Here is a 13,375-nt window from a genome sequence, read left to right as displayed (position 1 = left end):
CCTTTGTGGTTTGTAAAATTTTAACCCACGATAAAAACAGTGACTGTGTAGATAAGAACAACCAAAGAACTGGGTCTCAGGTAGCCTTTTGGACTCTTACTTCACAAAAGGGACATGGGCCTGTGTGACATACCAGAAACTCTACATATATAACGCTTAGCCTACTGCTTGGCATGTAATGGGGGCTGAAAACAAGTGAGTTCTCACCTAAGAGGCTTCACTTACGTGGCAGAGGGTCTGCCAGGCGAGAGGAGAAGCGCCTGGATTGAGGTCAGATCGTCTTCACTTTCTTAATAGCATCAGGTGATGACATTAGGCGGTTCCTTTAGCAAAGAAATAAATTTCCTTTCTCCCCCTTTGCGTCCCTCCCCAAGATATCGATGAGTGCTCCCTTCCGAACATTTGTGTTTTTGGAACTTGCCACAACCTTCCCGGCCTGTTCCGTTGTGAGTGCGAGATAGGCTACGAGCTGGACCGAAGTGGCGGGAACTGCACAGGTAAGACGGCCGTCCGCATGGGAATCTCCTCCCTGCTGTGCTGGGCAGCCGGCTGCTGGGGCCTCCCTGCTGTCCTGGGGACCTGGCTGTTGGGTCCTCACTGGGACCACCCCCCCCCCCCCCGCAAGACTACTCAGAGTCACAAAAGAAAAGTAGGGATGAAGCAATAGGAATCACAGGTTACATGTAAGGATGCAGAGGGAGGAGCGGCAGGCCGTTGAAGGAGCAGGGTCTGTAGCCTCACAGTCAAGCTCATGGCTGCAGAAAAAGGTTCCAGGGGCGTGCTGGCTATTAGGCTTCCCAGCTATTCCTTTTCTCCTCAGGCACATTTGCAGAGAGTTTCCTTTTGAAGGCCATGTGCTGCGCTGGGATCATGAGTTTTCTCCTTGCACTGCTCCACTGTAACACCTGCTCCTTGCCACCCTGGCCTGTCTGTGGTCACCAGGGAATGTGATACAGAGAGCTCGCCTACCAATTTCTAGCATGGAGATCGTTTTCTTGTGAAGCAAGGAACTCGTGGGGAGCATAAGAAAGAAAATGAGAAAAGCTACAGGCCCTCAGTAGACTGTCACTTGGTTCACTTTGGCACTGAGTTAAGACTCTGCAAGACATTTACAATTCTCTTTCCCAGGCCACCCGTCCATTCAAGGATATTGAGGAAACATGTTCCTTTCTGGAGAGGCCCAGGATTTCAGGGGGAAAAGTGTATTTTTTCCAGCTACCTAAACAAGCTATGATTCAGTGGCTCTCCAGGTTATGACCACCACCACTACCACCATCACGACCACCTCCCTAAAATAAATTTGGACCAGGGTACTCCTCCCCAGGCATTCTTCTCCTTTTTTTTTTTTTTTTTTTTCCTGAAAGCTATTATGACACCAAGCTGCGCCTCTAGCACACCTCATGAAGTTGCCTCTCCGTGGCCTGTAACCCTTCCTCAGCGCCCCAGATTACCATCAGCATCATTCTGTCTGACCTCATTTCCTGTTAGTCTGCCCTGTCCCACTAAGTTCGGACTTGCAATCGGAACAAATGAATTGTCTGCAGTGGAACCTACAGGAGGGTTATGAGGTCCAAGGGAGGGTGGGAGGGAAACCCAAGGAGAAGGTATCCTCCTCATTCCCCATTCTCTTCTCTCTGAGTCAGCTTGTCTGTTCTTGAGTATTTCATGAGTGTTCAAAACAGACAAAAGGATTACACAGTGTGCAATGTGCCAAAACCCATGTCCTAAATCTGGAATTCTGCACATATTTTTGGAATAGAAACTGAAAGGGAAATATTCCACACAGCACCAGTGATGGGAGAGTGACTCTTAGCCGGCTCGTAGGAACGTGCTAAGCCTTGTGCATGTGTCTGTGCACTCAGCTGCACCAAGGCAAGCATGCCCAGTTGGGGAAGCAGCAGAAGTTGCCTGCTCCTAAGGGTTCCCTGGGACATCTTGCTCTAATTTGATGAAATAACAAGCCACACGTATTAAATATATTTTCTTAAAACCTGTGTCTGAATTTTTGGTTGACCGAGGTCACAGTAGTGTTTTGCTTTCAGTTACCTTGACTGGAATATTTTTCCTAGTTCCAAAGTTATATTTTCTCCTGATGACAAATTTGAATGCTAAATGTGTTCCAGGGGAAAAAGACCAAAGACTATGACATATTTCCTTCCTGAGGGGTTTTATTTCAGAAGTGGAAGACTGTGTATTTCTAGGTGTAATTATAACTAGTAACTCTTAAAATTCTTGTTGGGAGCCCCAGACCCGATGCTACCGTTTTATGGTGATGTCTGCCCCCACATTGGCTGATAATTGTGCCCCTTGCTGTTTGGTTTTAGATGTTAATGAGTGTCTGGATCCAACCACGTGCATCAGTGGGAACTGTGTCAACACCCCAGGCAGCTATACCTGCGATTGTCCCCCTGACTTTGAGCTGAACCCAACTCGAGTTGGCTGTGTTGGTAAGAACTTAAAACTTTTTAGAGAGTATATACTTTTATTTTTAAAGCAGCCTTGAACATTCCACTCTCAAATTTTAAAAAAGTAATAATGTAAAAATTTCAACATTTCCTAAATCTGGTTTATACTCTCAGTTATTTTTTTCTATAGGTTAAAATCCCAGTATATGTGTTTGGGCACTTTTTAGTTTCCTAAGGAAGTAAATTATGGTTTTTAAACGGTTTCTGAGACGGATTTGAATTTTCAATCCTCACCTCGAGAGAATCTTCCTGACACTCTTTTGTTCATATATGGTAAATAGATACCCGCTCTGGGAATTGCTATCTGGATATTCGACCTCGAGGAGACAACGGAGATACAGCCTGTAGCAATGAAATTGGAGTTGGTGTCTCCAAGGCTTCCTGCTGTTGTTCTTTGGGGAAAGCCTGGGGTACTCCTTGTGAGCTGTGCCCTCCTGTGAACACATGTAAGTATACATCCTCCTGTTCATTATTATTACTCCCACTCAGGCCAGCTCTCCTTTCTAGACCACAGGATGGAAACCACAGAGGGGGAGAGTTGCCACCAGTCTCTACTCTTTGGTCGGGGAAGGGAGATCAAAACTCTCAGCCCTGCTGAGGGACCCCACTCCCAATTTGGGTGTCAGAAGTGTCCCCAGTTGGCTTGTACTAAAAGGTCAGGTGGGGCAGGCCACATTTCACTTCTTTCTGAGTAGAAAGTAGATAGCATTATTTTAAAGAAGACTTTCCAGCTATGTTACTTATAGAATATTTGCTTACCTTCCAAGGAACACATTGATTAATCTCTTCTGTCATCTATTAGCTAGTTTTCAAAATCTCTAGGACACACTAGGGTGTCCCTGGGTGAAAGAGAAGCAATTAGTCAAGTAAATATGAAAGGGAAGACTATTTCTATTCTTGTGATATGACTTAAAGCTTTAGAATGTGATTGTAAGGACAGAAATAAGTCTTCTAAAAAATATAAAAAGCTTCTCATTTTTCTGAGTGGGTCCTGTATCAGGATTCAGAGTCAGATAGAGCTTCTTAGGCAAAGGTTAGTGGTGCTGTTAATAGTGTATATTGGGATAGGTACAGATTCTTTCCTTGCTGAAGGGTCATTTATTCACTTGTTCTAAAATTATTTGCGGAGTACCTAGAGTGTATACTTTGGGTGTGCAAAGATGAATTAGACTAGGTTCTGCCTTCCAGAAGTGTACAGTCTAGCAAAATGCGATCCAGACAGAAAAGCTATAATTCAGTGTAGGTCTCAATAAGGGAAAAAGGAACAGACACAGTGCCATGAGCATGAGAAGGAGCACTCCTGGTTCCAGTTAGGAACCACCACCCATGTCACTTTGGGCCAGTTACTTAGAAAGATTGAGTTTCCTCATTCATATAATGCCTTATAGGATTAAAAGAAGTCATTCATGTCCAGGATATTGAGGGTACAGGGATGAATGCTTACTTAGCAGGCACCTCCTTCTCTCTTCTCTTAAGAAAGGGAAGTCAGTTCTGAATGGCAGAGGTAGTGATGACTTTGGGTGTTTTTTTAATTGTCCTTGAAGGAAGGGTGTGACCTGAAAGAGTGGATGTTTGCAGGAAGGGGAGGAAAGAACAAAAGAAAGAGGGAGATAGTTAATTTCATTGATGTTGAAAGAAGCAAGCCAAGATATTTAAGTAGGAGAGTCAGCTCTATTGATTAATAATGATTGGCAAAGCAGTAGAGGTCCATACTACCCCAAACTGGATCAGAGCTAGAACTGGAATATATACATGTATACATTTAGGCATACGCACATAGTATTTCAGAAAGCCAGGAGAGGGATTATCAGATTTGGAAAGACCATGATGATTATCAAAGAGCTGATTCTTATCGAAGCTCACCAGGAAGACACAGCAGATTAGGTTCATTCTTATTCACGTGTTCCTGTATGTATCACACCACTGGTGCATGGCACCGAAAAAAAATGTTTTTGCGTGAAATACTTGAATGACAGAATTAATGGAGGGAATCAAAGGACGCTGTACAAAGTTGGTTTAGGAAACCAGGGGAATCAGCACTGCCCTCCATAGAAACAGAGGAGCAAGAAAGATCTCTAGGCATTAAAGAGTAAAGTGGGATGGGAGGGGCGCCTGGGTGGCTCAGTTGGTTAAGCATTTGCCTTCGGTTCAGGTCATGATCCCAGGGTCCTGGGGTTGAGCCCCACATTGGGGTCCTTGCTCAGCTGGACCCCCTGCTTCTCCCTCTGCCCCTCTCCCCAGTTTGTGTTCTCTCTCTGTCTCTCTCTAACAAATAAATAAAATCTTAAAAAAAAAAAAAAGAAAGAAAAGTGGGATGGGAACCAAGAAAGAACAGCTTTTCCTAAGCTTCTGTTCGGAAAGGGTTTTGGAGACAGGCCGATTAACGTTATTAAGAAAGGAATTACAGGGGCGCCTGGGTGGCTCAGTCGTTAAGTGTCTGCCTTCGGCTCAGGTCATGATCCCAGGGTCTTGGGATCGAGCCCCACATCGGGCTCCCTGCTCCGCGGGAAGCCTGCTTCGCTTCTCCCTCTCCCACTCCTCCTGCTTGTGTTCCCTCTCTCACTGTGTCTCTCTCTGTCAAATAAATAAATAAAATCTTTAAAAAAAAAAAAAGAAAGGAATTACAGCCTTACAGAAGAAGTAAAGCTGAACAAAACATAAAAATGGGGGAGTTTGTTAGAAAATAAAAAGGGGAAGAAAATCTTTACAAAGAAATAGTGACAGCGATAGGAAATAAAATAGTTCCCAAGAACACGAGGCCAAGAGAGTAAGTGGGGGGGGGGGGTCCAAAGACTAGGGACAGTGGGCTGACCCTTATTTGGCGCACATAGTAAAAGCCATTTGAAAATAACACGTATACACAAAGTTGTTAACTTGTAAGATGGGTGGGGTAAGTGCTAAAGATTCCTAAAAATGAATATTTTCATTTGGATACGTCAGTCTTTCTCTTGAGAACACTACTTCTAGAAGTTTTCGATTCAAAAGAACTCAATTTGGTTTTTTGTTTCAATAGCTGAGTACAAAATTCTTTGTCCTGGAGGAGAAGGTTTTCGGCCCAATCCCATCACTGTTATATTGGAAGGTAATTCTGTATCCTTGATCTTCAAGTATGCACATTTTGAACTTCCTCGGGTTTATTGACAATGCTGAAGAAATGCCGTTGTTTTCATTGTGATAGACATTGATGAATGCCAGGAACTCCCGGGGTTGTGCCAAGGCGGGAAATGTATCAACACATTTGGCAGTTTCCAGTGCCGCTGTCCAACTGGTTACTACCTGAACGAAGATACCCGAGTGTGTGATGGTAAGTGGTCCTGATAGGATGATGAGTTCTTTCAACTATTAAGACCTGACCCCAAAAACCAGCATAGAATCACCAGTAAAACTAAGAATTTGGCAATATAGCACCATGGTCTAGACATGAACATAACTAGCTGCACAAGGGGCAGCTTGCATCGTTACTGACATGCTGTCATTTCCTATACATCCCAAATCTTCCTCTTTTTCTAAGAAAAGTGGAGTTTTATTATCTTGGGCCATAGTCTCACTTATGTCTGCAGTTTTCTGGGCACTTTAGAAAAGCCATTTCTATTAGAGTGGCAAAGGACTCATTTCAGTGACTTCTGTATTCTGGGAGGTTCTTAGTTCCTCTTCTTCCTGTTCTTCACCATTTATCATCTGTACTAATGCAACGAAATGAGCTTCCCTTAAAAAGACAGCCTCTTTGGTTTTATGATGGAAGTGATAACTCCTGTTCCTCCTGTGTTATTGGAAAAATGGGGACATTGACCACTTTTGGCTTTCAGAGCACTTGGACCATAGACCAGGGTGGGAGAGATGGTTTTCTTCTATATGTTCTATATGCAGGAGTCACACAACTAGTTAGGGAAGATAACTCCTTGTATCCTGGAGGAGAAATATTCCTTCGGATCTCCAAAAGGCTTAATAGGTGACCTCGGTAAGTGGCAACCTCACTGGGTATTAGTTGAGTATATGACATATAGTTGAGCTCTATGACACAGCTCTAAGACCCCTGGAATGAACAAAGATTAGAATCAACCCCTATGTTTGAAAATGGGGATAGAGGTGTGAAATACCTACCTCCATACTACCTTACCAGTGCAGATTCATGAAGCCAGTGGTTGATGGCTTCAAGGTATATCCTATCCTTCCATCAGTTTTGAGAATATATAAAGTATTAGCTGTCTTTCTGAAGGATAGTTGAGAATTATAATTTGTCTGCCTTTTCATCTTTGCATGCCTTTGAGGATGTTATGGACTCATTTAGTAGGAACTCATATCAGAAGGCAAAACCTCTTTTTCCAGAACTTCCTTTCCTGCAAACACACACATGAGCATAGACCAAGGACACTGATGAATTAAACATCTATTTTTCTCATCCAGATTTCCAAGTGCCCCTGTGGATTTTCTCCACCATTGTCAGCATTTATAGGGACACTGAGTCTCAGGCGGAAAACAGAGTAAAGTTTTCCTATTCACATGCCATTTTCTCTTTGGATTCCAGACGTGAATGAATGTGAAACCCCCGGAATTTGTGGTCCAGGAACATGTTACAACACTGTCGGCAACTACACCTGTATCTGCCCTCCAGACTACATGCAAGTGAATGGGGGAAATAATTGCATGGGTAAGTCCAGGCTTTCCTGAACCACGCAAGCTTGGTCCTCATCTGCAAGACCAGCAGTTGGTCCTTAGTGTTACGTTACTCATCAGACCGAGTGCTGCCTGCCACCCTTTCACTATCTTTGTGAAAGCCTCCTCCCTTGTAAACCATAAGCTTGGCCTTTCTTCCCCACCTTGTGTGGGTGGTTGGGAGTTTTCTCTAAAATGTAATGTTGGAAAATCCCAAACAACAGTTTCATAGTACTTCTTTTGTTTGACTTTGGGTGTATCTTTATACAATTATATTTACAGCACTGACCTACAGTATTAAAACATCATGAGTCGGAAATGAGAAAATTGCTGCCAAATAGCAGTGGAGAATTGTTACTAAGAGACTGGGTGGAGAGTCGTGTAAAGTTTATTAATGCTGCGGCTCTATAATGACTTCGTTCTGTGGCACAAAATACCAGGGAGTGCATTTCTCAAAGTTCCCTTTCTGAGAGCAGCATATGTGGATAGAAAATTGTGTAAGAGCAGGCTATTCCTGCAAGTTGCAATAAAATCCAAAAGAAGTGCACTCCTTGAGTATCCCCTTAGAAATCTGTCGTGCTCTCCCTGCGACATCACCAACTGCTTCCCTCTAGATATGAGAAGAAGTTTGTGCTACAGAAACTATTATGCTGACAACCAGACCTGTGACGGAGAACTTTTGTTCAATATGACCAAGAAGATGTGCTGTTGTTCCTACAACATTGGCCGGGCCTGGAATAAGCCCTGTGAACAGTGTCCCATCCCAAGCACAGGTGAGTTGCACCATTGCCAAAAACATAGGTTGATAAATTATGCATGGGCTGTTGGGGAAATGAGTCTCAACAAGGGAACAGAAGGGTTCATTGTTTATCCTCCTAAGCAAAGATTCACTCACAGAGGCGAATGTTTAAACTCCCAGTTGATTCTGGTCCTTCCGGCTGAAAATTGAGTCACAGAACACACTTTCTAACTTGTACACTAGTTCATTCACCAGACTTAGAGACTCAGCATATCATAAAAATATAAACATTGTAATTATTATGGTGTTCACCATGTAGCTAAAAGACTGGAAACATTAGGCGAAGCAATATGACAGATAGGTGAGCCATATTCCTATTATTCTTACTTATTTGTAACTGGTCTTGTTCCAAAAAGAATTTAAGGCAGCCCACAAAGATTTGAATGTAAAATAAGAAGGCCTAAGGCAAATGGCAAACAAGGGTAAGAAACTTGGAGCAAGGAGCGAGGCTAATATGCAGAAATCCAAGCTGGGAATTTCTACACACTTGCCAAAGATGAGCAATAAGTTTGGCTCCAAACTTCCTAGCAGCTCATATTAAAAGGGAGTGATAATCAAGTCTAAGAGTCTCAATGACTATAAAGCAAACCTAACACCATGCGAAAGCACAACTCTTCTTGAGAGAAATTTTTTCTTATATCCTCATAGAGAAAAATCTATATGATGTTATTTGTTTTAAAAAAAGTCTAACCCATGTCCTTGGAGTAAATGAAGCGAATTGGTGCATGGTTCTTATATCAGCTGGTAAATGATGACATCATCAGTTAGAGTGAATGAACTGTGATGTAGGTATTGATTAGAACATTCTGTAGTACCTACTCCATTCCCCACATTGATCTGAAAGATATTAAATCTCTTGTCTGGTGTTATCTGACAATGCATAAAACAGAATATTCTTTTTTAGTGAAATATATCAGTTTGTCCATTGTTTACTCCAGAAATAATGTAATCATCGTCACTCAGAATTACCAAGAATTACCTCCAGTCTGCAAGATGTCTCTAGACCAGGGGTTGGCAAACTATAGCCCGTGGACCAAATCCAGCCCACCACCAATTTTTGTATGGCCCAAAAGCTAAGAATGGTTTTTACATTTTTAAAATGGTTGGAAAATATCAAAAGAATTGTAGGTCATGACCTGAAAAGCATACGAACTTCAAATTTTCATGTCTGTAAATAAAATTACAGTAGAACACAGCCATACTAATTTGTTTACTTATTTTCTATGGCTGCTTTCATGGAATAGTTCAGGAATTTTAATAGAGACTGCACAACCTGCAAAAACTAAAATATTTACTCTTTAGCCCTTTAAGAAAAAAATTGCTAACCCCTGCTTTTGACCAATGGGTTTCAAATCTTTTGATTACACATACCTATCAGTAAAAAAGCTGGAGGTTACATGTACTTGGTGTGTACTCCATGTATGTATGTCTTATATATTTTTTCAATTAGATCAAAAAATGCATTTATTATTGCATTTGTTATTTTCACAAAGTGTTCTATTAGAAAATATGCACAAAATTTTTTAAATTAGATTTTGCAAAGAGAAATAGAAATCTTAGTATTTTTTTTTTTAATCTTAATGGATCATTGTTCCCCTACAAACTGCCTTGGAAACCCCTAATAAAGACTACCATTTACTTTCAGAGATATCTGAGTTTTTAAGAACTTAAGTATTCTAAATATAAAATGCAAGATTTCTTCTTCATCTTGAGTCTTGGCCAAATCTAGTCATGGCTTTTCATTAGGTATATAGTCTGCACACGTTTTGAGATTCCTGAAATTTTTCTGGGTGACCGGTGTCAGCTGATACTATACTTGTTAGAAGCAGGCACTCAGATATCAAGGAAATAAAGCCCTAGGGGAAGAACATGCTACATTTTGATTAAAATACTTCCAGAAACCTTTTATAATTTTCAGTGTGTTTGACAAATAGCGCAATGGCCACCTTGAGCTTAGATGGAAGCCATGCTCTATCAGTTATAGTTAGGTTCTGCAATTACAGGACCTCGGAGTTAAAAGGAACTGCAGATGACACTTCATTCATCCTTTATTATCAACTTTGACAAATTTGGGCGCATGAGAGGAAGATAGAGGGTCGGGGGAGGGAGGGAGAAAGAACGAGAGAGCTGCAGCAAACGAAATCCAGCTCCCCAAATTGAAGTCATGACATAAGTTGGTTGTTTGAACTGAATTAGTCATTAATAGACCTGATGTCAAGAACTTGGCTAGATTTGCTATGGTCTCCCCCAATCTACTGAGGAAATGGCTTTTGTAAGCATTCCTCAAATCCTAGATCCCTTAATGTGAGTGGAAAGAGACACTCTTGCCAGTCCCTGGGTTCAGAGCTAAACAACATCCTTCTAGAAACCCAAATTCCTACAGGCAAACTCATACAAATGCGTATACAAAAGAGACCTCTGCTTCTTCTTCAGTAATACGTCAACATGAGCTCACTTTTCATTCAGTGTTTGCCTTAAGGGCAAGGTTACAACATCTGGGGAACTTTCAGATTTATTTATTTTAAATTCCTCAAAATACAGATAAATATTTTTGAAGACGTTTACGAAGTAAGTTCTTTCAGCCCAGTCATCGCTCTTTGCTGACCCTTATTCTCGCCCCCTCTCCCCATCTTTGTTTAATCATTGCAGATGAATTTGCTACACTTTGCGGAAGTCAAAGGCCGGGCTTCGTCATTGACATTTATACCGGGTTACCTGTTGGTGAGTTATGGTGCCATTGTTGGAATTTCCTGGTTTTGCCTTTGTGTTTAAGAAAGGGAATACACACCTTTATTTTCTCAGTTTGCTTTTTTTTTCTTTTTTTCTTAGAAGGAAAAAATAGTTAAACAATGCCATTTAGCTTTATTGAAACACTGATTCTTAGTTTGAAACAAAGTGCAAACTTGGCAGCAACATTTGTTGCTCGTGATTAAGGGGGCTGGAAAGCTTCTCACAAAATTACAGTCAAGCCTAGTTAAACCAACCCTAGGCATCAACAAAGAGAGATTCTGGGAGTGGGGCCAGTTGACGTTTGATTTGACTCTATTTCCCGATCTTTCCTTCTGACTAAGACATGAGTGTAATATGACTTTTCATACCGATCTTTATGTGTAGGTTATTCACATAAAGCCCTTTTGGGGATCCAGTTTTATCTCACATGGAATCTCCTCAGGTCATCATCTGCTTTGGGAATTTCAGATGTGAAAAAAAGAAAAAAATCTTTCCAATCGGAGGCCCTGTCTGGTAACTGGAGCAGAGACCACTAGGGCACTAGAGATGCTTGTGCAAGATTCAGAAGTATTGCAAGTGTTCAGCCAATGTCGGCAAGGCCTTTGTGGTTTAAAAGCAAATAACATAAAAGTAGATGGAAAGTTATTGCATTCTCAGACTCTTTCCCCAGTGTGATTTATATGCATCCTTAGATGCCCCTCCTAAGTCTGAGCAATTGTGTCTAGTAGCAAACATCACCTCTTGCTTTGTTCCACCATATTCCTAATAAGTAAACTGAAATCCACATCAGCCTTTCCAATGACCTCGTTTAAGAAAACAAGGGTCTGGTCCAGCAATCAGCCTGACTCCCTTAGTGCCAAATCCATATGGCTCCACAGTCTAGTCAACGTCCAAAGAAACTTCATGGTTTGGAAGGAAAAGCTGCTAAATGACATTGGCATGAAACACCTGGCCCTCACTGCTTTGTTTTTCCCTTTCCCAAAACAGATCTTTTCATCTCCCTTGAATCTCTGATCCAAAGATAAGTGGTCTTTAATAGTAAGGGTTCTCCATGGATAGACCAGGCGTGTCCCACAGCAAGGCCTGGCCTCCAAGGTTGGCAGCGGGCAAATATTTGAAACAGCATCAACATTGTCCACCAGTCAAGCTGGAGACGTCTCAGACATCATGTAGTCCAAATGCATTGCTTTACAGCTGAGGGGACAGAGGCCCAGAGAGGGGAAGGGACTCGGCCGAGGTCACCCAGCTAATTAATAACAGAGCCGGGACCCAAATCCAGTCCTGACTCACAGCTTGCTTTGCCTCAAGCTCTTGAAAGCTGGAAATGTGATAGTTAGCAATATACTTATTGTTACCAAATTCCACCGTGACAAAATATTTAGATGACTGAGAAACTTTGTTTTATTTGAGCTTTATGCTCTCCTTCTGAAAGGTCTTAAGATTGTTGGCATATAGAACCCATTTCGTATGGGGTTAAAACTATAGCAAGTTTATTAATCTTGTCTTAAAATATAAACTTCTCCAAGTTGAAGTTCAAATGAAATCCAGACAGGAAAAGAAAATACAATTTTTAATATATCCTTTTGCTATTTCATGCCTAACAATGGCTAGAAATTTGACCCAGTCTGTTATTGTTAAACTTGATAATACATCACTTGTATTTAAAATAAATGAATGTGAATATAATGTTTCATGTTTGAACTAAAAGAATGTCATCTGAATTGGTTTTTTTGTTTGTTTGTTTGCTGATAGCACACAGTTGTGATGTTACTTTGCATAACCTTTTAAGAAGATGAATGGCAAATGTGTGAAAAATCCAAAAACATAATCACCTCTATTCAAAATAAGAATATACACTAAGCTGTTTTTTCTATTAAAGAGATCAGTTTGCCTTCAAACAATATCAAACCCTTTAGAAAAGGGTCTAAAATAAGGCTGTGGTCTGTCAAATTTCTCCTTCAAAGCAGGCTGGCTTTAGAGTATGATTATTCTGGAACTCTGATAGCTCTTGTAGGCTCCACGTACAATGTGGCCGTCTTCTGATGACTCAGGCAAACAGAGATCCCTGTAGAGGCTCCTGACTATAATATGTCAACGGAACTACCTCAACAGCCTGGTAACAGATACCTGGTGGATTGGGAAGACCAGAGCTTTACATCCCCTCCCAGCTTCTGAAGTGTTTTGTGAAACGCTAGCAAGGGGTGGTGGTGGAGGGTTTCTCCAGGATAAGTAATTCAGTTATGGTTTTGTGAAACTGTGATGTGGAGAAGCCTGAGGGAGGCAGGATAGCCTGTTAGCAGACTCCTGGTATCAGATCCTGACTCTGCCTCTTCTTAGCCGTGTGATCTCTGGCAAGTTCCGTCGGCCGGCTTGGCCCCAGTTCCATCATCTGCACAGTGATGGGAGTAGTCACAGTACCTGGAGACCATCTCATAGAGTGGTTGTGATGATTCAGTGAGTAAATCCAGGACGAATGCTGAGAAATAGGCCAGATATACAGCAAGTGAGACCCTGTTAACACTCCTACTACTATAATCCTTGAAGACACTGAGTGGTTGGGAGTTGAGAGCAGGTCAGACAGAGAGTGGACCACCACGCCCGTGAGGAGGTGAGACCTGCCCACAAGGCCTCCTCATCAGCAGGCCAGCCCTGCTTTAAAAGCCGCCTGTGTTCTGGCTCTGCTGTCATTCCTACTTTGGTCTGGTTTTAGTGCTCACCAATCCAACTT

General features: G+C 41.8%; 1 protein-coding gene across 1 annotated transcript in view; it reads left to right on the top strand.

Moving 5' to 3' along the window:
• Positions 1-13,375, top strand: part of FBN1 (fibrillin 1) — a 222,989-nt gene that overhangs the window by 166,287 nt on the left and 43,327 nt on the right. Inside the window, exons 35-42 of the mRNA XM_088025122.1 lie at positions 375-497; positions 2,325-2,447; positions 2,747-2,911; positions 5,479-5,547; positions 5,644-5,769; positions 6,991-7,113; positions 7,733-7,891; positions 10,567-10,638. Of these exons, the coding sequence (XP_087881248.1) occupies positions 375-497; positions 2,325-2,447; positions 2,747-2,911; positions 5,479-5,547; positions 5,644-5,769; positions 6,991-7,113; positions 7,733-7,891; positions 10,567-10,638 (960 nt within the window). The remainder of the gene's footprint in view (positions 1-374; positions 498-2,324; positions 2,448-2,746; positions 2,912-5,478; positions 5,548-5,643; positions 5,770-6,990; positions 7,114-7,732; positions 7,892-10,566; positions 10,639-13,375) is intronic.

This window comes from Eumetopias jubatus, unplaced genomic scaffold (assembly GCF_037043125.1).
Source record: "Eumetopias jubatus isolate StellerSeaLion01/CBP00866 unplaced genomic scaffold, mEumJub1_p1.0 scaffold_7, whole genome shotgun sequence".
In the NCBI taxonomy this organism is placed as follows: Eukaryota; Metazoa; Chordata; class Mammalia; order Carnivora; family Otariidae; genus Eumetopias; species Eumetopias jubatus.
Note: the sequence above shows the minus strand (reverse complement) of the source record. Positions and strands in the feature narration are given on the sequence as shown.